Source organism: Epinephelus fuscoguttatus, linkage group LG3 (assembly GCF_011397635.1).
Source record: "Epinephelus fuscoguttatus linkage group LG3, E.fuscoguttatus.final_Chr_v1".
Taxonomy (NCBI): Eukaryota; Metazoa; Chordata; class Actinopteri; order Perciformes; family Serranidae; genus Epinephelus; species Epinephelus fuscoguttatus.
The window spans coordinates 4006521-4029100 of NC_064754.1; the positions used below are offsets into that span (position 1 = coordinate 4006521).

The 22580-nt window shown below is 39.6% G+C and overlaps 1 protein-coding gene across 1 annotated transcript; it reads right to left on the reverse strand.

Annotated features, from left to right (window-relative positions):
* Positions 1-303: 303 nt before the first annotated feature.
* capn9 (calpain 9) lies at positions 304-17951 on the reverse strand. Its single transcript, XM_049571019.1, has 20 exons — positions 17643-17951; positions 16462-16531; positions 16247-16365; positions 15040-15173; positions 12796-12964; positions 12602-12685; positions 10809-10894; positions 9209-9286; positions 8518-8678; positions 8247-8404; positions 6433-6641; positions 4878-4914; positions 4708-4788; positions 4405-4462; positions 3941-4005; positions 3723-3791; positions 2377-2455; positions 1614-1730; positions 1059-1117; positions 304-598 (listed from the first exon to the last, which is right to left on the reverse strand). Exons 1-20 carry the CDS (start codon positions 17847-17849, stop codon positions 572-574), a joined length of 2067 nt encoding a protein of 688 aa, XP_049426976.1. The 5' UTR covers positions 17850-17951; the 3' UTR covers positions 304-571.
* Positions 17952-22580: the final 4629 nt, after the last annotated feature.

Sequence of the window (22580 nt, forward strand, 5' to 3'; positions counted from 1 at the left end):
TCTGCACCTTTGTGCACCCTCTCTGCACCACTTCTACTTGAGAACATGTTTTCCACCACTGAACATGATTAAAAAAATGTTAAGTTGATCAGATTAAATGAACAATTCGTTAAACTTTGGCAGGCGTTTCAGTCCCTTTGCATTACTTAACTTTTGTAGGCTGAAATAGTGTGGAGGGTCTCCAATAAACACAACATTTAACTGCTCATCCTGTAAACTTTACTATTTCTGAGACTGATTAATCACAAAAGTAAAGTGATATTTGTCCAATTCAGTAGTACTTCCCCACACCAAACCCAAACGTTTTATTCAAAGTTTATTTCCATTCATGCAGAAAGAAGAGAAATTACGTTTTGTCCAAAAGCATGAGTCAGCAAATTTTAACATTTGATCCCGTCGTTCCAACACTCAAGTGCAGACAGCATCTCACATTATTTAGTCCAATAAAAAAAAAATGTTGAGAATTTGAAACATGAAAAAGAAAATGCGTGTAAGCATCATTACGGCTGGAATATTCAGCACACTGCACGTTTTGTTCTTCTGGTGGCTTCTGTTTGCTCTCAGCGTCTCCTCAGACATTCATCGACAACATCAGGAACTGTGAGGTGAAAAGAAAATGACTAAGTAAAATAAACCAGAACCTGAACTAAATCACAAAATATTAAAAGCAACATTCTGTTCAGTATTAAGACAGAAAAGATGCAAAATAGAGTCGTGATCAGAAAGACAATCGCAGAATAAAATAACAGCTTTCTGAACCTAGTTGTTGTCGCAGGACCCTTCCATACTTGTCACGCCGATAACCAGCAGTAATGCCCATTCAGTCAAGTGATAACATTGTAACATTCGGCTTTATGGTGAATTTAATGCACCAATTTATGACTGAAATTTCCTCTTTCTGTTTAATCGCAGATTTTAAATGTTGCTTTTGACGTTGCAAATTTACTGGAGGCCTTGTCAAGTCTAAGAGTCGCGTTCCAGCAGTTTGTCGAAATAAAGTCCTCTGCAACTTGTGTTTTTAGTATGGAGGGCAAATGTACATGTTATGTGGTTTTTACCTGCATGAAGTTCATCCTCACCCGTCCCCTCTTGGATTCGTCCACAGCCTGGAAAGCTCCTGGTCAAGAGAAAATGTTTCAGTCAGCTCAAAGTGGCAAATAACTCTATTAAAGTTGATATAAAGCTTCACTACGATCACTGAAAGGCATTAATGTATGAATTGTAAACCCAGGTGGAGGATTTTATTTTGACTTTCTTCTTTAATGTGCACGTATGTGGGTTTAATTGCTCTTGTATATATTTTGTTTTCATTTATATTTTATATACCTCTTATTAAATTTTTACTCTTTATTTGCACTAACTTGTGTCCTTGCGCTGCTGCTGTTACACCTACATCTCCCCTCTGGAGATTAATAAAGGCTTATCTTATCTTACTTTATCTTAAATGAACAATTCATTAAACTTTTGCAGAAGTACTCAGCTTGTCTTTTAAAAGTCATGTGTAGAGTGTTAAATACCTGCTGCCTTAATTTAAACACCAATGAATTCTTACTATAATCATTTTTGAGGCATTGATGTAGTTACTGTGAACTCTGTGGAGGATTTTAACGTACTGAACATGTTCTCCAGACGGACGATGCAGGTGAGGTAGTCGTCGAAGTCGATGTCATAGTTTTCGTCAGCAAACCTCAAGCCGAGCAGCTGCATGAGCTGGCTGTTCAGCTGCATGCCTTCATGGGAGCAAACACACAAGATTTAAACCCAAACACTAAATCATGCCCAGAAACTAGTTTTAAGTGCATTTTACATGTCATTTTTATTGTATTCAGATTACATGTTAAATTATTATGGAAAATATATGGAAATAGGTTTTACATGTGGCAATAATTGGTGTATTTTATGATATACTGCAAGTCTATTACTAAGTAGACAGTATTTCACAATAGAGTACATTACCGTACTCTGTAATCTACAATATTGAGTATGCAACACATTGCATTCTCTTCAATAAAGTTCATTTTTGACTTTGAAAAACACATATTTCATTTTACGACAAGAAAACATGGCTCAAGGTTCACTTAGTGGCTTTTCTGGCACTTTCAGCTGCACCTCATGGTCTCCATGACAATTGAGGAAACTCTGTCTGCTAAGTAAGACCATTAAAAGCTAGTAAGAGGACCTAGAATTATGTATATATTTTGTCAAATTGAATAAAATGCAATGTAAAAATCTCCATATATGAACAAAAAGAGGATCTTTGTGTGACTACAAACATGAAAATAGTCTGTTAAGAAATGTCTGCCAAGATACAAAATGAAATAAAAATAACAGAGGCAAAAAATGGTCAGAGATAAAGTGTTAATAATGGACTCTCACCTGCAGCTTTGAGCGCAATACGAAGCTCGTAGGACGACATCTTCCCTGAGCGGTCGGTGTCAAAGGACAAGAAGAGCATCTGCAATGACAGGAGTTCATCTTTAACAGCCTGATGAACAAAGAACTACAAACCTCCCACCAACAGAGTGGATTTACAGCTGTAAAAAAAGTACATTTATAGAAGTACTGAGCTCTAAGGTCCAGTGTGAAAGATTTAGTGTCATGTAGCGGTGAGGTTGCAGACCTGAAACTTCTCCCATGTGCCAAGCACGTAGGGGAACTACGATGGCCAGCACAAAAATGTGAATGGCCCTATAATGAGTCAGTGTGTGGATTGTTCATTCTTGGCTACTGTAGAAACAACATGGTGGACACAGTAGATGAGGACCGGCTCCCTATGTGGATAAACAGCTCATTCTAAGGTAACAAAAACACAACATGCTTTTCCATTTCTGCCAATAAATGCCTCTAAATCCTGCACACTGGACCTTTAAGTGCAATTCTTTAAGTACTTTTTTCTGTACTTCATACTTCCATTCCTCTTCATTTTTTAAGGGAAATACTGTACTTTTTACTGCACTACATTCATTTGAAAGTTACTTTCCAAATTCAAAATAACTATCCAAAATATAATCAACAAATAAATTTTATTATTAACGAGCAGTCTCTTTCCAGAAATCATGACCTGGTGACTCAAGATAATCCACAGACCTTGTTGTGAGCAGTTTCATGTAGGAACTATTTTCTCTCCACCACACTACACCCATCAACCCAACACGCTCTCGTCCCAACTCGTCAAATATCACTGCTTTGTCAGTGGACTTTCATGTATACATATGACACACACTGCGCCTTTTCACCCGCCCTACAGGGACTTTCCAGTCACTTATATTGCCTTGTTACTGGCGGCATCACAAACTGCCGCTGCATTTCACAAGGTCATGCAAAGTGCCTTTTGAAGGTCGGTATCTTATGTGGACGTCCACTGACACAGTGCTGGTATTTGACGACTTCTGTTGATGGCTGCTGTGCCAACAACTGCTGCTGCCCGGTGCATATTATACTGCTTCGAAAGGTACGTCGGAATCTAAAACCTGCATGGCTGACAAAGCGGCGGTATTTGACAGCCTTGGCGTGAGAACAGGCCGGCCAACCATATCACTGGACAGAAGCAAGTGTGCATCTTCTCATGGACAAGGCTCGTGCTAGTGACAGCGCAACATGTAAACATTAATGGCGTCCTCCTCGACTGAGCTGCAACATTAGCTAGCTTAGTGGTGCTAGGTGAGTTAGCAGTAGATGCACGCTTCCTTCTGTGCAGTGATGCAACACAAATCAATACTTACAATCCACTTCTTCATCTTTTCCCAGAAGACCTTAAACTCTTGGAACTCCAGTTTCCCGGTTTGGTCCACCTGGTTTACTGTCAAGGAAAGAGCTTCAGGAAGCACAGTGGTAATCAGCTTGTCATCTTTTAAATAATCTTACTGTTCTTTTCCCCTCTTTCTTGTGTCCAATTGACATGTTATAAAAACTTATACTACTTATATATGTGTAAGGATACATCCATCAGGTTGATGATACTGTGGCAGGTGCTCAGACTCAGGCCATCAAATCTGATCTCTTTTCCTGAAGGCAAAATAGATTAAAAAAGAAAATCAACAAATAATTCAATAATATAACATTGTAACTCAAGATATTTAGTCAGTTATAGGTTGTTGTTTTTTTCATTTTGATCTCTAAAATGATTAAAACATAGAAACAATGTACAGAAACATATTGTACGGGTATGATTAAAGATTCCACATGTGGTATTTTGGCATCAAATTGTTTCAGTCACATGTAATTTTGATGCAGTATCATATAAGACCATAAATTAAAGGAGCTCCCACAGTGTTTTTGTCTTGTGACCTTTTAAAATTAAATATTTTTTATCATTAAAATGTAAAATCAAATTAGAAATGTGGAAGCAAATGCAAATAAAGGGAATAATTAACTACTAATACTTTAATCTCTTTGTTTACTTACGTCTGCTGAGAACTCCGTTCAGCATCTGCTGGAGCTCTCTGACATCAATAGCCTGGTCCTGTAAACACAGCCAGGAGAAGAAAACTTTAAATTCATACATGTATATGTGGCCATCTACAAACCTGAACCTTTTAGTATAATATTACCAACTCTAATTTCAATGCAAGATATGAAACCTCTATAAAGTTTACTCTCAGTGTGTGAGAAGCTAAAACTCCAGAGACCCCTCAGCCTCAGGTCATATTATACAGCAAACTTCTACTCTTAACAAATGTGTGATGGTGTCTGACACTGCTTTCTTACATCACCAGCCAGCTGTTCAAACAGCCTCCTCAGGCCTTTCTCCTCATCTGTCTCCTCCTCTGGAGCGGAGGGCGGAGCCGGCTGGTGGAAACAATACACAGTCAGTACAAGCACACGCTGGACAGGTTGATGGACTGATTGATTGATCAGTTCTTGGGTGATCTACTTACATCTGGCAGGTCAGCGTCAACTGTGCTCCCCATCTCCCTGTGGAGCACAAACACAAGTTGTGATAAAGATTCAAAGAGAAGTCAGTGATACTTTGAGGTAATATTTTCATATTTTAAAATGTTTTTCATTTTATGCCTCCAAAGAATTTCATTGTTCTCTAATTGGAAAAGCCCCTGAAACGCTTCATTAGACTCATACAGATTAATTATGGCTAATGATAAGATTTTCAGATGATAACCATAAAACTTAAATTAATAATAAAATTAAATTGCTGCTCGGCAAAGGTGGGAAATACAATCAAATTGTTAATATAAACCAGTATGAATTTTACTTGTATAAAAAATTAGGCTTCAGGTAACATATCAATTATGAATTATTCATTTGATCTGGCTCCGAGAGATGGCGCATCAGAGAGAGCATTACGACAGCTACTTCATGGCACCCGACACACTGACACCACACCACTTTAACCTGTTGAAACAATACTTGGATTCTTTTTTATAAAAAAACACTTGATTCTTTTGCTCAGGGGACTCTTACAGACTATGAATAACTTAGCAGGTAATCGAGGAACCACCTTTTTTTGGTCTCTCATTTACCATGTGGGTAAATCTCAATGAATTACGTTCTTCTTGGTGCTCATCTTTATATCTGTGTGCGCAATTGACGCAGCTAACTAACATTAGTTTCATACATCCAAGAACTTCTACAAAAATTAACTGCTTGGCAACAAGCCCGAGCCTGGTCTCTCTCTAAAGACATCAAAATCCTGCCCTTGGGCAGTGACTTGCAGCGTCAGAAACCAACGGAAAAAGGGAGCCTTTAATGTCTTCATGATAGGTGGCCGGTTGCTGTTGGAGTTTAACTAAACCTAGCGGCGTCAGGGGGAAACGCGGCAGGACATGGACGAAAGTTAAGGCGACGAAAGTCTGAGTGGGATGGGTGGCAGGGGTGGTGGATGGATCAAACAAACACGACTTTCACCAGAGAGAGTGGTGTTTGTGTCCCGTAAGATTCTAAAACCAAACCCTGTTCTTTTTTCCTAAACCTAACCACGTGCATTTGTTGTTGAAGGAAAAAGAAAAAAAACCCCATCAATTTGCAGTGTTGTACCGATGTAGTGCATTTATTTTGAAAGAGACTGTATGTAAATATCCTGTGAAAACGGAAGTGTATGTTGTAATGTTGGGCAAAAAATAATTCAGAAAAATTTACCAGAGGAGATCAAATGTAAACAAAAAGGACGTCAACTTTAACCCTTTAATGAAGTTATTGTCTTTAAGTTTCGCCATTTTTTTACTCTTTAAGGGTTTATAATTTAAAATTTTCTATGGGTTTTATTAGCATTGTTGTTATAGTTCTGTCCTCCATGTCCAAACTCAACTGAGAACTCAGTGGTGAAAGAAGCACTCAATTCTCAATATTCAAATGTCACAAGTAAAAGTAGGTCTAAGTAAAGTACAAGTACCTCTAAATTGTGCTGATGTAAAGTACTTCAGTAAATGTACCTAGATATTTTGAACCCCTGCCCATATCCCAGAGCTTAACACTCACAGAGCTCCGGCCTTCTTCTCAGAGAAGATCCTGATGAGGAAGTCGGCCTCGTGGTGGGGCTGGAAGGTGGTGGGGACCAGCAGGTATTTCCCAGGAGGCAGTGTGAAGCGTTCTGATACTTCTCGCATATTGATGTAGGTCTTGCTGCGAGCCTTGGACCCGTGGTAGCGGAAGAAATCTTTACCTTGATGGTCATCATCATTTGGAGCCTGAACGGACAGAGACAGGAGATCATTTCAGCTCAATGCCACAGCAGGAAGCAGGAAGCTGCAGCGGCGGCTTAACTACTAGTAAAGGTGCCCAGCAAGCAATAGTCGTGATTTAAACGTATTGGCTATATTTAGCTCCGATTTAGTCTAGCTACATGTAACCCAAATCTAGCCGATTTAATTTTGAAATTGATTAAATGTAATTTTCGCCATTGCAGATGGCGTGCGGTATGATATTCAATCATGTATGGAGAGTCAACAGTAATTAAAATATGTTTATCTCCATTTTTGGACATGGTCTCTACATAGCCGTATAATTGATAACGTCTACACTTTGGCTATGGTTAGATGTCTGCCAAATTTTCACTGACAGCCTAGGTTCAGCCGTGATTTAGCCTAGACGTCAGGTCTTCATGTAGACAGCTATTAGATGTTTTTTAAACCAAGAAATGCTCGCTGGGTGTGTTGAAGGGACAAAATAGCAGCAAAAAAAAAAAAGCTAGGTTTGGACCTCATCACATCTTGATTAACGCATTTACGCTGACAGCCCTTTTGTGCCACTATCCAGGCAGGAAAAGCAGCCATGTCTTGGTAAAAAACAAACGTTGTGTATACCTAAGAAGCTGCTGGAAACACAGCAATGACTTATTAGAAAAAAAACATTTTGTTGTTAATTGGTATCGGCAGGCATCTCTCCTGCATGTCATGCCATCCACTGTCCCCTCTACCTCATGATGATTTACACCTCCCACATACTACGTCACTTCGTAAAGGTTAAGTTTTTACTTATGAAACCTGCAAATTCAACATATTTGTGGTTTGCTGAAAAATACAATGCCAACAAATTCTTCTAGTGACTCGGTTGGCAAATTATACAGTTCAAAATATTAACTATTTAAAAATATTTCTCTTTTAGATATGTTGCTCTAACAGCTTTCTACTCTGCCAGTCACAGCATTTTGTTTAATAAGTTGCGTTCCATGATTCTGCTTTCAACTGTTGTTACAAATAGCTTTAAATAAAGTTTTTCTTATAAAGGTGTTCCACAAGGTTCACTGTTAAGCCCCTTGCTATTTACTCTAACATGGTCAATAATTGGTTTACAGCTTCAATGTCCCCTTCTATACCGATGATACCACCTTATATATCATAATTGATCTTAAAAAGACCTCCTGAAAAAAATATAACTGTTAGATGTTTTAGTCAAAAATGTTTTTAATTTTCATATTTCTTAATTTATCAGCAGTATTGCAATAAAAAACAGCAATAAATATATGATAAGAAATTAACCTCAGGCTCTCTGATATTTTGAGTATGTCATTTATATTTATACCCATATAATTATACCCACCCACTTAATGTAAACTTAAAATATGTATATTTTTGGTGACAAAATGTGCTTACAGTAAGTATACCAATGTAATTTTCACGTAAGGAACATGTATTTAGACGGTATACTCTATCAAACTAATTTTATGTCATCCATTTGAAAATAGTTCATTTTATAGTTAAAGGAATAGTAATAGTTATAGCCAACATGGAGTCCTGACTCAAAGGTCCTGATGTGTAGCCTCACTTTCAAACACGTTCAGTTTGTTTTCTCACCTCATACACTGCAAAGCCGATGGTCTCCAGATCCATGCCTTCCTTCCTCAGCCTTCGTCTGTTCTTCTGCATCAGAGCGATCACAACGCTGCACATGTCGTCATCATCGTCAGCGTCTTCCAACTGCAGCTTGAACTGCGGGTTGGTCCAAAATGTGTCTGTAGATTGAAGATGCAGAGATTTAGAGGGCAGTTTGGGATATAAATACTAACAGTTAAATGCCAAAAGGCAACAAATCAAACTCTCAGGTCATTTACAGATGTGGTCTCACCGATGAAGTTCCTGCAGCCTCCAGCGGTGGAGCCGCGGATCCAGTTTCCTTCAAACAGTTGAACTTCCCAGTGGCGCTTTGTGTTGTCGGTCAGAGAGTCAGGGGTCATGTTGCAAATCTCCACTTTGTCATAGTTCCTCTTGAAGTCCTCAAACTCCATCCTGGAGTCACAAACACAATCAGTGTCATCTCCACATTCAGTGTTCAGTTTTGTCACGATTGAGCTCAAAACACATCACAACAGACTTTAATTTTAAAGTCATACAATGTTCATAAGACATCAGAGTGAAACAGACTTGAATGTGTTCTTAAGGTCATTTCTAAAATGCATCTTGCATACTTTTCATGGCCTCCTGTAGTAAAATTTGGGAGTTTGGAAAGAGTCACTGTTCACATAAGAAAATAAGAATTTAAGCTTTAAGTGTACAGCACAAATAGATACAAAACTCACTAATTAAGATTAAATAAAAGGCTTATAGGCTGTGTATTTTTTCTTTGCGTGGCTGCTGACATGAAAGTTTGGGCTCAACAAATTTCTGACCTGCTGTACAGTGATTATTCTGTCCACTACATCCCTGCATTCATACAACATATTTAATGTAAAGTCCTGGTACTAAAACACAGCTGTATACAGTTAAATTGATTTTTTTTTTTTTTTTTAGTGTTGACCAAAGTCATCACATGGCCTCACCAGAATTCGCCGTCCTCTGTTGAATTCTGCAGGATGCGATTTTTTTCGGCTGCATCAACACTATTCCATTCTCTGGACCTGAAACAGACACAAGACAAAATTATCTCAAACAACCTCAACATGCAGCAATCAGAGAGAAGCAATAATACCAGTACTTACCAAGGAACAAAAAAATGTGTGTTTGTTGTTTTACTTTCAATCAAAGTGAGATTTTTAGCACTTATATGAGGTTTATAATTATATGGTATGGCTCTCTCATGTAATCAGCAGGTGTACCCATGGATGGATTATTGAATGGGCCTACTGGCTCAGACCTAGGGGTCAGAGGGATCAAGGAGCCCCTGATCCCTACACGTTGGTGCCTTGTTTTCCAGATTGAATTAAATAATCAGATGAACAAATGATGCACCCAAAACAAAGGCATAAAAAAACTACAAAAGATACAAATCTACAAACACAAAATGACTACAGAGAGACTCAAAACAACCACAAACATATGCAAAATTACAGTGACACAGAACCAAACAAAAAGAGAGAAAAAGGATGGCTATAGAGTGACATAAAATGGCAACAAAGAGACGCGACACAACCACAGGGAGACAAAGCAACTGGCGGGTGACACAAAGACATGAAAAATGACTACAAAGATGCAAAAAGAAAAGAAAAGATGCAAGACTAAAGACACAAAATGACCACAGAGAGATTAAAAACAATAACAAAGACATGCTGCCAGAGATGCAAAATGACTGAAGGGAGAAAACAAAACCTCTACAAGGAGGTGTTAAAGAGGGATGCAAAATACAAAGAGATGCAAAAGTACAGACACAGACAGACTGCAGAGAGATTAAAAACAACCAAAACAACTACAAAGAGACACAGGACAAAAAAAAAAAGAAATAAAAGAAGGAATAAAAAAAGGCAAAATCGACAGAAAGAGATGCAAAACAACCACAGAGATGCAAAACGACTGAAGGGGGACACAAAACCTCTGCAATGAGAAAAAAAAATGACTACAGAGATGCAAAACAACAAAAAGATTCAAAGCTACAGACACAAAAGACTAAAGAGAGATTAAAAACAACCACAAACATACACAAAACAACTACAAAGAGACACAGGACAACAAAAATGAAATAAAAAAGGAATACAAAAAAAGGCAAAACTGCCAGAAAGAGATGCAAAACAACCATAGAGATGCAAAATGACTGAAGGGAGACACAAAACCTCCGCAAAGAGATATAAAATGACTACAAAAAAGTACTACAGAGAGATGCAAACCGCCCATAAGGAGATGCAAAACAACCACAGAGATGCAAAACTACTTAAGGGGGGCACAAAACCTCAACAAAGCAATATAAAATGACCACAGGGATGCAAAACGATGAAGAAATGCAAAACTACAGACTACAGAGAGATTAAAAACAACCACAAAGATACACAAAACAACTACAGAGGCCCAAAGCGACACAAAGGCAAGGGATGTTGTTTATGTCCTTTTACAGGAGCCCAGTGTCTCATGATCCGTCCATGGGTATACTTTTTTCACATATACTGTGTATATGCAGAGTTAAGATGAAGTAGTATCATCCTTTATGCTTACTTGTCACTCCAAGGACCGTTCCACTCGACCTGACCCCAGGGGTTTCTGACCCGGATCAGCTGGACCTTCCTACCTCTGACATTCACCTGAATGTAAAACAGAGTTTATTTGTTTATTGTTGTTGTATGAGTTTGGCTTTGCTTACTTTATTAGTAAGTCTAACACATCAGACAAAAAACACATTTCTGTTATGAGATCTTCAGTACGAATCATTTGCCTGATCTCAAAACCAGCTTGTTTTGACCTTTAACTCTGGCGTTGTTTGGCTCAAAAAAGATAAAAGATCTATATTTTCTTAAACTTTTTTTTCTTCATGTTGAAAACACAAAGGTTGCAGGCGAATAATCTCAACAGCAGCATTTTATTCATTTTCGTTCCTATGTGCTGTTGTTGTTTTCCTCATGCCAACAAGAATGGAAGTTAACTCCATAAAATGAAAATTGTGGATGGTACCTATGGAACCGTTCTGTCCGTCCCCATGTTTGGTCCCCCCTCTGTTGGGGTACCTAGCACACAGATCTGGTACTAAAAGATGGAGCTGTAAACACTGCAGTCTGATTGGTCAGTAGAGGACGGTCACTCTGCTCAGGGCTGAGTTGTGTCTGGTTTTGAGGCTCATGTAACCACTGTTCATACTGTGGAGAGTTTTATTAGTAAACTGTAACTATAAAATGAAAGGATGTTTTGCTGCCTCTCACAGCAGCTGGAGTCTGAGAAAAAATATTCACTGGGCCGACTGCCGGCAACTTTTAAGGTGGAACGTTAACTTATAATGTTACTCAATGCATGAGTTGATGACGTGAATCCATCAGCACACCTTAAATTTCACTGTGACAACTTTGACCATCACTTTAGTTTTTATATGACGTGCACTTTTAGTAATGAGTGGATCTTCAAGCGTTTATATATTAATTTCGACCGGCTTATGTGAACTGCATATATTCTAATCCTCACTCAGAGAAAAAAGAAGCATCACAGAGCATCGTTCCTGTGGGCTACAGCAACACTAAACCCCTGAGCTTGCCTGAGAAGGACTAAATGCACAAAGCTGCTATGTTTAAATATCCCATGGAGAGAGACTCTCACTGCAGCCTGTTCTATTTTGTTGTGAAAATGTCGGCGTGCAGCCTCGTTCTGTGGACGATAAACCAGGTGCAGACTTTCATCTGTGTCACCGCTGATACAGCGAGTGCTGGACGGAGCAGTGAGTGACAACAACCCCGCCCACATTTAAGAGGACTTTTTGCAGTGGAAACGCTAGGGTCTACGTACCATGTCTGAAGGGTTACTGTTGGTTCCAAAGGTACCATGATTTTGGACCCTGATTTCTCCCATCATTCCCCCCTCCATTTCATGACCCTCAACTCGCATCCCTCATCCCACATCCTTCAATCCTCTTCCCTGCTTTCCTCGACCCTCATCCCCATCATCCATCATACACAATAAACTAATTGTAATTCATAACTCTGTTGGCGTATGTGAGCGTGAATGGTTGTTTGTCTCTATGTGTCAGCCCTGCGATAGTCTGGCGACCTGTCCAGGGTGAACCCTGCCTCTCGCCCGATGTAGCTGGGATAGGCTCCAGCCCCCCTGCAACCCTCAAGAGGATGAAGCGGTTAGAAGATGAATGAATGAATGAACTCTGTTGGCGTGGTCTTTGTTAGTGAATCTCTGAGGTTTTGTGTGTTATTTCCCTGCCGCAGTAATTAAACTAAATAAATATTTTCTATCATTTTACCTCACCACTTGTCAGAAATACAAGTGTACCAGATCTGATTTGAGCTGAGTTTTACCTCCTCCATGCCTGTGATGGAGTATGCATGTCCCTTCACCAGGCCGGTGCTCGTCTTGGCCTCAGACTCTGCAGAGCTGCTGATCTGAAGAAAGACAGAAACTCCCAGTTAGGTTTAAAACACAAAATCTTGGTTACGTAAACCTCTTACATGAGGGGTAGTTAAGTAACAATAATATGAAAATGAGTCTTTACATCAATGGAGCATCCCATCATGGAGCCTCTGTCCAGGGCTTTCTTCATGATGGTGAACAGGTTGCTTGGGGCGCTCTTGGTGTCGTACATTTCCCCGACCCCACCGGTAAAATCTTCCATGGCCTCCAGTGTGCTGCCGCCCTTCAGGGACTCGTAGCTGCCGTGAAGTCTAACACAAACACATCACATTAGTACATCAGCTTTTACTCATTAACAAGACCGACAGTGCGTCTCAAATCACAGACTTCTGTACTAAACACTTAATATTTGAGTGCACAAATGCGTTAAGTGCGCTCACACATAGTACAGGAAAATGCAGTGTACTGCTGGTGCACTAGAAATAGTCCTAAAGTTGAGTGTGGAAGGATGGACACTTCTCACCCTCAACGGTTGCTATCTTTGTGATGTAATAGAAGCTACATTGCAAACTTCTCAACTTTTAAGGGGTCATCCCTATGTTTCCAGGGTTCTATGTTCCCCACTTAACCCTGCAAAAAAGGTTCTGTGTTCCCCGCTTACACAAAAAGGGTTCTATGTTTCCCGTTTGGTTGAGCGGGCAACAAAGAACCCGTGTAAGCGGGAAACATAGAACCTTTTTTTGCAGGGTTAAGTAGGGAACATGGTACCCGGGAAACATAGAACCCTGGAAACATAGATACGCTCCCACTTTTAACATGGCAGCTGGGGACAACAAGGAACCTGTTTGTTAACCGTGTTTTTTGCCAATTACTAATACTATTGTAAAAATACAAGCCGTCAGTAATGTTTGTTGGGTCTGTAATGATTTGGTACCGCTAACAATAATGCAAATCCTAATGTTAGCTTGCTAGCTAACGTTAGTATTCGCAAACTAACTTGCTACTAGCTATGGCAGCACATTTTAATCAGCATTGACAATATGACGTAAGTTTGGTTTATGTGTGGGCGAAAATAGCAGTCAAATGTTGACAATAATGCTCCACCAATTCGCCTTTAAAGTACCAATACTGTTGTTAAATATAAGCCGTCAGTAACATTGGTTGGGTCTGTAATGATTTGGTACCGCTAACAACAATGCGAATGCTAACACTAGCTTGTTTGCTAACGGTAGCATTCCCTAGCTAGCTAATTTCCTCCTTGCTACTGCAGCACATTTTAATCAGCAGTGGTGTTGTGGTGCAAGTTTGTTTTATGTGTGGGCGGAGATAGCCATCAATAATGGCGATAATGCTCATATTGAATACTGCTGTTGTATAGAAGCCGTCAGTAATGTTTGTCTATTATATTTTGGTACCGTGAACAGCTAGCAAGCTAACGTTAGCACTCGCATGAGCTAGCAAGCTAATGCTAGCAAGCAAACATTGGCACTCATGTTATTGTTCGTAATCACTAACTAGCTAACCTGCTCTTGGCTACGGCGGCACATTTTAATCAGCATTGACAATGTGGCATAAGTTTGGTTTATGTGAGGGCGGAGACAGCAGTCAAATGTTGGTAATAATGCTCCACCAATTTGTCCTTGAAAAAGAAGGAGAAGAAGAAGAGGCGGTTAATAAAAAGCCGCCATCACTTTCAGTAAGTTCAACTTGGCAGTGCGCAAAGTGAGACAACACTACCCCGTTTAAATTAGTGCACCATGCAACAAGTACGTACTGCTAAACATGCTATGTTTAGCATGTTTAATATTTACCATGTTCGCCATTTTACTTTAGTGTGTTAGCATTCTAATATTTGCTAATTAGCTTTAAAAACAAAGCACAGTCCAGGCTGATGGGAACATTATTAGTTTTGCAGACATTTGTTCATATATCAATGAAACAAATACAAATTTTTAGTGGTGCAAAATAGAAGGTTGAGGGATCACAGTCAATCCTGAGGGGGACATGAATCATCACAGCAATCCATCCAATAGGTGTTGAGAAATTTCACTCGAAAACACAAGTCAGGGTTTCACCAAAGTCCACTGAAAGTATCTGATAGCATTTGTATTCCTCAGAGGATGAACCTTAATCATTTTAATGGCCCTTTCATTGAACTCCACTATTAATGAATCAATGCAAAGTCATTAATTCGTTTGTCCACGTCTTGATTATTGTGGGTGTAATGAATAGAATAGAGAGCAGAATATTACATCTTTAGTCACATTTGAGCAGATGTGATAACATTACAGAAGTTGCCTATACTGTGATATGATTGTGATTTTGGGACAAACAAAGGTCGAAGACAGGATGAGTGGATATAAAGTGTGTTTATCTTAGTTTTTACTTGGCATAGGCTTTCTCCAGCAGGGCGCTCCAGAACTCGTTGTTGGAGGCGGAGTGAAGCAAGATGAGTCTGTTTCTTACTGACGGCAGCCTGTCGTCCACCACAACGTCCAGCCATTTGTTGTGTTTCCAGAACTGAGGGCACAACAGAGAATGTGTCACAAAAGACTTAATTCATCCACTGCTCAGTATACATTATGTGTAACATGAAGGAGGTTTGCGTAATTACACTTCAATTCTGTAAAGAGACAAAAAATGAAAGAATTTCCTTCAATTTTACCAAATTATGCAATTATTTATCTTTCCTTTTTTGTCTAAATTTGTTGCTGTTGAACTGTGATAGGCTGTGACCGTTGTCACTCAAGCAAGCATGCCCCCAAAATTCTTCTCTGTAATGTTTTTCATTTTAGGGCTAAAACAGGCAAACATAAACATTTTTTATTTTTCCAAATTAAATTTCATGGGAAAATTCTAAATTCCTGAATCTGCTCTTTTCAGTTATGTGTGTTATCTTCCTTATTTTGTTTGTATTTACATTTATTTATATATATATAAACACATATTTATTGTATATGTAATATTTATTTATATATAGACTGAACATAATTATTCTTAAAATAATGTATTTATATGTTTTTAAATCTTTTATTGAAATAAATAAGGATTATATTTACATTATTTTTTATTTATAGAAAATATAAAAATGTAAAATATATATAAAAATAATAAAAAACATTTTTATAAAGATTATTTAAATAATTTATATAGAAATATAAACATTTTCCTACATATTCTTGGCCTCTATTGTCACATCTATTTTGTGATGCTTATTTTTTAAAAAAAAAACCTCAGGTGGGTTATTTTGATCTGTCTACCAGTGGGGGCTCCAACCTTTCACTATCCTGCAAACAATAACTGGGTATAGCTCATGGGTAGATGAATGGATGTGGGGTTAATTTACTTTAAGGGAGCATTGACCATAAATGCTTCAGCTACTTCCTCATATGGGCACTACATAGTTATTCACATCCTGCATTAATCTGTGTGGTTTATTTTTAAGGTCTTTTTAAGGTAAAATTTTATTTTCTCCTTCCTGACAGAAACTGAAATGTTTGAAAAGTACCAGCAGCAGAGACTTAATCAAAAAGGGACACCTGTCGGCAAGTAAACCATCTCATCGCTCTGCTGCCAATCAGCTGGCGGTGTACCTGAAAGTGAAATATCCCGGCATATCTGCGGTCAAAGTCCTGGTCGTGGGGGACGACTCGTGCCAGGGTTTCTTTTTTGAGGGTCAAGGATGCAATGGCAGCCAGAAGCCAGCAGTCTCCTGTGGTGGCAAACAAGTGCATCATGGGTAAATGAGTGAAACCTGTGCGTATGAAAAGACGTAAAGAGTCTCATGCAGACAACTTGGGGTACCAACCAAGCTGTCCTTGGCAGATGTCTGTCCTGTCTGCACTGCCGACGATGAACTTTGGGTTGTCGCAGATCTCCTGTGGAGGAACAGGAACAGAACAGGTTAGTTTATTTAAGAAAAAAAAAATCCACAATTGACAGTTGAAAGGTGAGACAGGTGCCTTTAAAAGGTGTGTTCACATTCCAAGCATATTAATCAGCCTGAAATCCCAGTCAGTGAAACACAACAAAAAAACACACCAGCTGAAGGCAGCTGAAGCATTTACTCTGAAGGAACGCCCTGCAGAGAAATGTGTAGTCGTAACGAACATGAGTGGTGAGTTTTCCAGTTTACTCAGGCCAGGTTAGTATTTTAACAGGTGTGTGTGCTGGAAATTAGCTAAAATAACTTGTCATTATAAGTGTAAAGTTACATAAGAGACAACGCTGATAAAATAATTTAGAACACTGTGTAGCTTTCATGAAGAAAATAAAGTTTCCACAGATGTGTTAATCTAAAGCTGATCAGCTATAACAAAACAAATCAAACATCTTGTCTCTGAGCAGCTGCAGACTGTTTGATTTTACTGCAGATAACGTTGAGGCGTGTGGAGATAAAGTGCGAGTACTGCGCTCAGAGTGAGGAAACTGCACTTGGCTCTATTTACACTGTTTTCTTGCAGAACTGGTTTTGCAGCAACGGCTGGATAAATACTTAATTGCTGTTTTTTGTATTAAAAGCAATAACTTCACATAAACTTTCACTTCATTTATTCAGTATTATGATATATGTAATTACAGGTTATCTCTAATGCTGCCAACACTCATTCAGTCAACTGCCACAGACAGTTTTCATTTGCTCATGTCACACTGAACCAGAGTTTTAGTCATTTAAATGTAGGTCTTATAAGACTTTTCAAAGCCCATTAAAGTAATAAATATGACTAGTTTTATCATTAAAAACAACCTGCACATTAAAGCAAGTGTTGGCCATCATAACACCTCTCATCAGGTGAACAGTTCACCTTTAAACCACAGCATTTCATTCATTCAACATTTCAAAACGACAGAAATTTGCCAAATCTGTAACATTTCAAGACATCTGAACACTTCTCTGACACAACTTCCTCAGTTCTGCAGATGCTGCTTCCACCAAAGCATCAGCCAAGCCCCCCTAAAACTTGAAATCTAAATAAGTTGCCTACATACCTTGGGCCTTTTCCATTCAATCTGGACGGGAACACTCTGGCTATAGTAAAGCGAGGAGTCGGTGGCAGGGAAGTCTGGATCCTCAAACAGGACTCCCTTTTGCAAACATTCCTGCCTCAGCTCCTCAAACGACTTCCCGTCCGACTGCGTGTCCAGGGCCTTGTTGGAGCCAGAGCCCCGGCCCGACAGAGTGGACTGGAGAGGCATCTTCAGCTCAGAGTGTGGAGGAAGACGGAGACGCGAGGTGGTGTGTGATGGAGCGAGTCTCCTGCTGTGAGTGTGTTTGATGCAGGGACGAGCCTGTCAGGTCGGTAGAGCTGTCAGGTACACACCCTCCAGACTGAAACTGGTTTGTCCTCCTGTGGTGGTGAACCTCGCCCCTGCTGACTCTCTCTCTCTTTGGGCTTGGCCTGCAGGAAACTGTAAGAATTCATTCCTGATTGTTTGGCAATAGATAAATTAAACAGCTTGAAGTGGTGTGCTCATTCAAATCAGCACCTCTGAATGGGAATCTAAAGGACAACAGAAGTGTTGCTGCTTATTATGGCATAGTTTTACCCTAACTGAGAGGCACTGTTGCCTCATAGAAAGAAAATTCTGGATTAGATTTATTCTTTGTGGGATTTGCATGTTCTTTGGAAGCACTGGTTTCCTTCTGCTGTCCAAAGACCTGCAGGTCAGGTTGACTACAGACTCTAAGTTGCTCACAACCAGGGCGTACCCTGCCTCTCATCCCAGTGTCATCTGGGATCTGTGCCAGCCCACCACAGATGCTCAAAAGGATAAGCAGGTTGTAGCTGATGGATGAATGGACTATAAATGAGTTCCATTTGACCTCTCAATGCAAACTAACTTCAGCTTGAGACTCTCATCACAGGCTGCATGTCTGGGAGTTGTGTGAGGCAGATTTTTCCTCATCACTGTTTGATTTTAATCCTTTTTAGAGGCTTTAAGAAGTAAGACTACAGTATTTCAGAATAAGGTAGCAAAGATGAGCAGACCAAATAACTATTTCTACCTTTGTAATCGTCTTGTGGCCCATTAGATTTATCTCGTGACCCCCCAGCTACATAGTAATAATGTAAACTTCACATTTTTGCCAACAGTTTTCCAAAGTAGACCACATTGTTGTGCTCTTTTTTTGTTGGGCAAATTTTGCGCCATAACTAGATTTTTTTTGACAGAGGAGGAACAAAATGAATCACAAAAACTCTCAAACACACACAAAAAAACAACCACGGATAGATGCCAAACGACTACAGAGATGCAAAATGACTACAAAGAAGACTCAAAATGATCATAGAGAGACAAGAAATGACCACAGAAAGATGCAAATATCTACAGAGATGCAAAAAAATGACTGCAGAAAAACACAAAATGACCACAGAGATGCTAAACAACAAAACTACATAGATAACTTACTACAGAGAGATGAAAAGCAACTACATAGAGACAGAAAAACAACTACAGAAAGCCACAAAGAGATGCAAAACTACAAACCTACAACAAGAAATTAGCACAGAAAGATGTAAAGCGACTACAAAGAGATGCAAAATTACTGCAGAGACACAAAAAACGACTACAGAGATGCAAAATGACTACAAAGAGATATGCAAAATAACAAAACTACAAAACTGCAAAGAGAAATTACCTTAGATAAACAGTGTGTTCAAAGAGATGCAAAGGGACTACAGAGAGGCAAAACAACAAAACCATAAATACAAATTACTACAGAGAGATGAAAAGAGACAAAAACAAACATAGAAAGCCACAAAAGAGATGCAAAACAACAAAACCACAAAGAGAAATTACCTTAGCAAAATTAAAAGTGACTACAAAGAGATGCAAAATTACTGCAGAGACAAAAAAGACCATGGAAAGATGGTAAATGTTTATAAAGATGCAAAATGACTACAAAGAAGACTCAAAATGATCATAGAGAGACAAAAAATGACCACAGAAAGATGCAAATATCTACAGAGATACAAAAAATGACTGCAGAAAAACACAAAATAACTTTAAACATGAAAAACGACTACAACGAGACAAAACGTTGACCAAGAAAGATGCAAAAGGACTACAGAGATGCAGAAAACAACCACAGAAAGACACAAAATGAGAGAGATCCAAAATAGCAATACTTCAAAACTACAAAGAGAAATTGCGACGAGAGATGAAAAGTGACTTCAAAAGACACAAAATGACTGCAAAGAGACTCAAAATGATCACAGAAAGATGCAAAACGACTACAGCGATGCACAACAACAAAACTACAAGACAAATTACCTCAGCAAGATAAAAAGCGTCTACGGAAAGATGCAAAATGACTGCAGAGAGAGACAAAACAATCACAAAGACATGAAAAGCCACTAGAGACAGTCAGTCAAGAGACACAACATAACTACAAAGAGATTAACTACAACTACAAACTTTGTGTCTTTGGCCTGGGTGTCCTCCTACAGAGGACGGGTGAGGTGTCTCATAATCTGTCCCTGGTTATAGATGATAGTGTTATTGTATACTCTGTGTAATTCCCTTCCTCTCCACTCTATCTGTGTCTGTGTCTGAGCAGTTGATCAGAACAGGGGTGTGCCAGCGTCATCTCAGCTGCACCCTGCCACCCACATCAGTCAGAGACTCACTACTCCAGGCTGTCCTCATTTCTCTGAGCGACCACATTCCTGCTGCGGAGTCTCTGGATTCCTGACATATCTTACGATGAGTACGTATTTACACAGCTATGCGTTGTACAGTGAGATTACTATCTGTGAGGGTTTGGTTGCATGTTAGGCACTCAATTTAAATATCTCAGCTGATACAAGCATCCACAAAATTTTGTGTCCAAGTCCTGTCTACAGGGTGTCTACACATTTTTACAAATTAATTTTCAAAATTTTTCCATTGTATTTTACCCTGTTTCCATGACTTCAGTTAAGTAGTTTTAAATGGGTAGGTTTATACAGCTATACATTATTAAAAACGCACTTCACAGGAATTTGCTGATACAAACTGCTAGTGCTCGCTAACTTTACTCACTTGTTAGACATTCCTACTAGCTTCATGTGCCACTTGACCTGACCGTCATCTACAGGTGCTTCACAAAACGCGGGGTCATGCCCTTTTTTCGAATCCTAGAAATCCTGTCGATGTCAATGCATGTTAACATAAGTTTTAGACCATAATTCTTACAAGTTTGTATGCATTTATTTCTGTTTCCCACCCAAGCTAACTTTAGCTATCCATCACCAGCGTCATTTAGCCATTTACCAAACTGACAGTGAATATACCCACATCTTACGAGCCTCAAATCTTAGTGTGAAAGTCGTGGTTAAACCTCTATCCGATGTGACAGCCCATTTCTTTCCCCCAAAAGGGGGCGTGGCCTTGGCGATGACACAGTACCAATCTGGTCTGTGTGTATCACATGATACTAGCGACATTTTGACTGTCATGCAGCACAGCACTAGATTGTAAATTTATAACACAAGAAACATTATGTGTAACATCAGACATGTTATGGAGTCTTTATGAACATGTTATTTTTAAACAATGGCCTAAATAACGTATTCAGATCTTTTCCAAAACATTCTGCCATTTCCAAACCATTTCCAGGCCTGGAAAACATTTTTCTACATTCCTAACTTTTCCAGGAGTTTTAATGACTGCAGTAACCCTGTTTTTAGATGTGACGTTAAGTAGATGTAAATCAGAATCATAAATATCCCGGGTGAAGGAGGCGAGCAGCATCCTCTGCCTCAGTGGTACTTAGTTTATAGCCCACGGGCAACATCTGGCCCGTGATAGGGTGCCGACAGGTCCGCCAACCAGTAAATACAATTAAGTTGATTCAAACAGAGAATGTTCGTCTTTGTACTTTGAATGTAAAAAGGTGCCAGAGTGCATTTTAAAGCATCAACACATACCGATCAGCCAAAACATTAAAACACTGACACTGATTGTGTTGTTACAGTGCAGTGTACTGTGGGAAACCTTTGGTTCTGACATTCATGTGGTTGCCACCTGACACGCTCCACCCGCCTAAACACCAGTGTAGACCAGGTATTTCCCCTCATGGCAACGGCACTCCTCAGCAACAGTGGCCCCCCCAGCAGGACAATGCGCCACGCCCCGCCACAACAACTGCTCAGGATTAACCTGAGGAACGTGACAAAGTGCTCAAGGCGTCAACCTGTTCTCCATGTTCCCTGTATCTCGATCTGATCAAACATCTATGGGACAAGCTGTTACCCCACCTCACAACACACAGGACTCAAAAGATCTGAAGTAACACCCTGATGCCAGGCACCAAAGGACACCCTCCAGAACTCTCGTCCAAGAAGGACCCACCATGGATCGTGGGTACCTCTGGAGTACCAGCACGTCCCTCAAATGTTCAATCAGATTGGGATCTGGGGTATTTGAAGGCCAGGTCGACGTCTTGAGCTATTTGTCGTGTTCCTCAGGTCATTCCTGAGCAGTTTTTGTGGTGCATTGTCCTGCTGGGAGGCCACTGTCATCGACAAGTGTTGTTGCCATGAGAGAGTTTACTTGGTCTGCAACAGTGTTGGGGTGGGTGGAGTGCGTCAAGTAACATCTGCATGAATGCCAGGACAATAGGTCTCCCAGCAGAACACTGCAGTGTAACAAGATGATCAATGTTATTCACTTCACCTGTCAGTGGTTTTAATGTTTTCGCTGATTGGTGTAAAGCTTGTTAATCAAAAAAGAAAAAAGTGCCAGGGAGGATCCCCAAGACCCCAACCTCACATTTTAAAAATGCTTCTTGTGTACACCTGACCTGTGCAGTGCTGCTGCGACCGGATTTGCCTCTTGGCAAAGAAGAGTGAGGAGAGCAAACATAGAAAGGTTAAAAACAGGTGATTCAGTCATTATATATACTGATAATGTTTGTTTGGACTCCTGTCATTTTGTAAAAGT

Excerpts from the sequence above, each read along its gene's own strand:
- capn9 (XM_049571019.1), bottom strand. The coding sequence starts at position 17,849 with ATGCCTCTCCAGTCCACTCTGTCGGGCCGGGGCTCTGGCTCCAACAAG. Across the intron at positions 15,174-16,246 it reads CCGGGATATTTCACTTTCAG|TTCTGGAAACACAACAAATG; the intron begins GTACACCGCCAG and ends TTGTGCCCTCAG. Across the intron at positions 599-1,058 it reads TGAGGATGAACTTCATGCAG|TTCCTGATGTTGTCGATGAA; the intron begins GTAAAAACCACA and ends TTCACCTCACAG.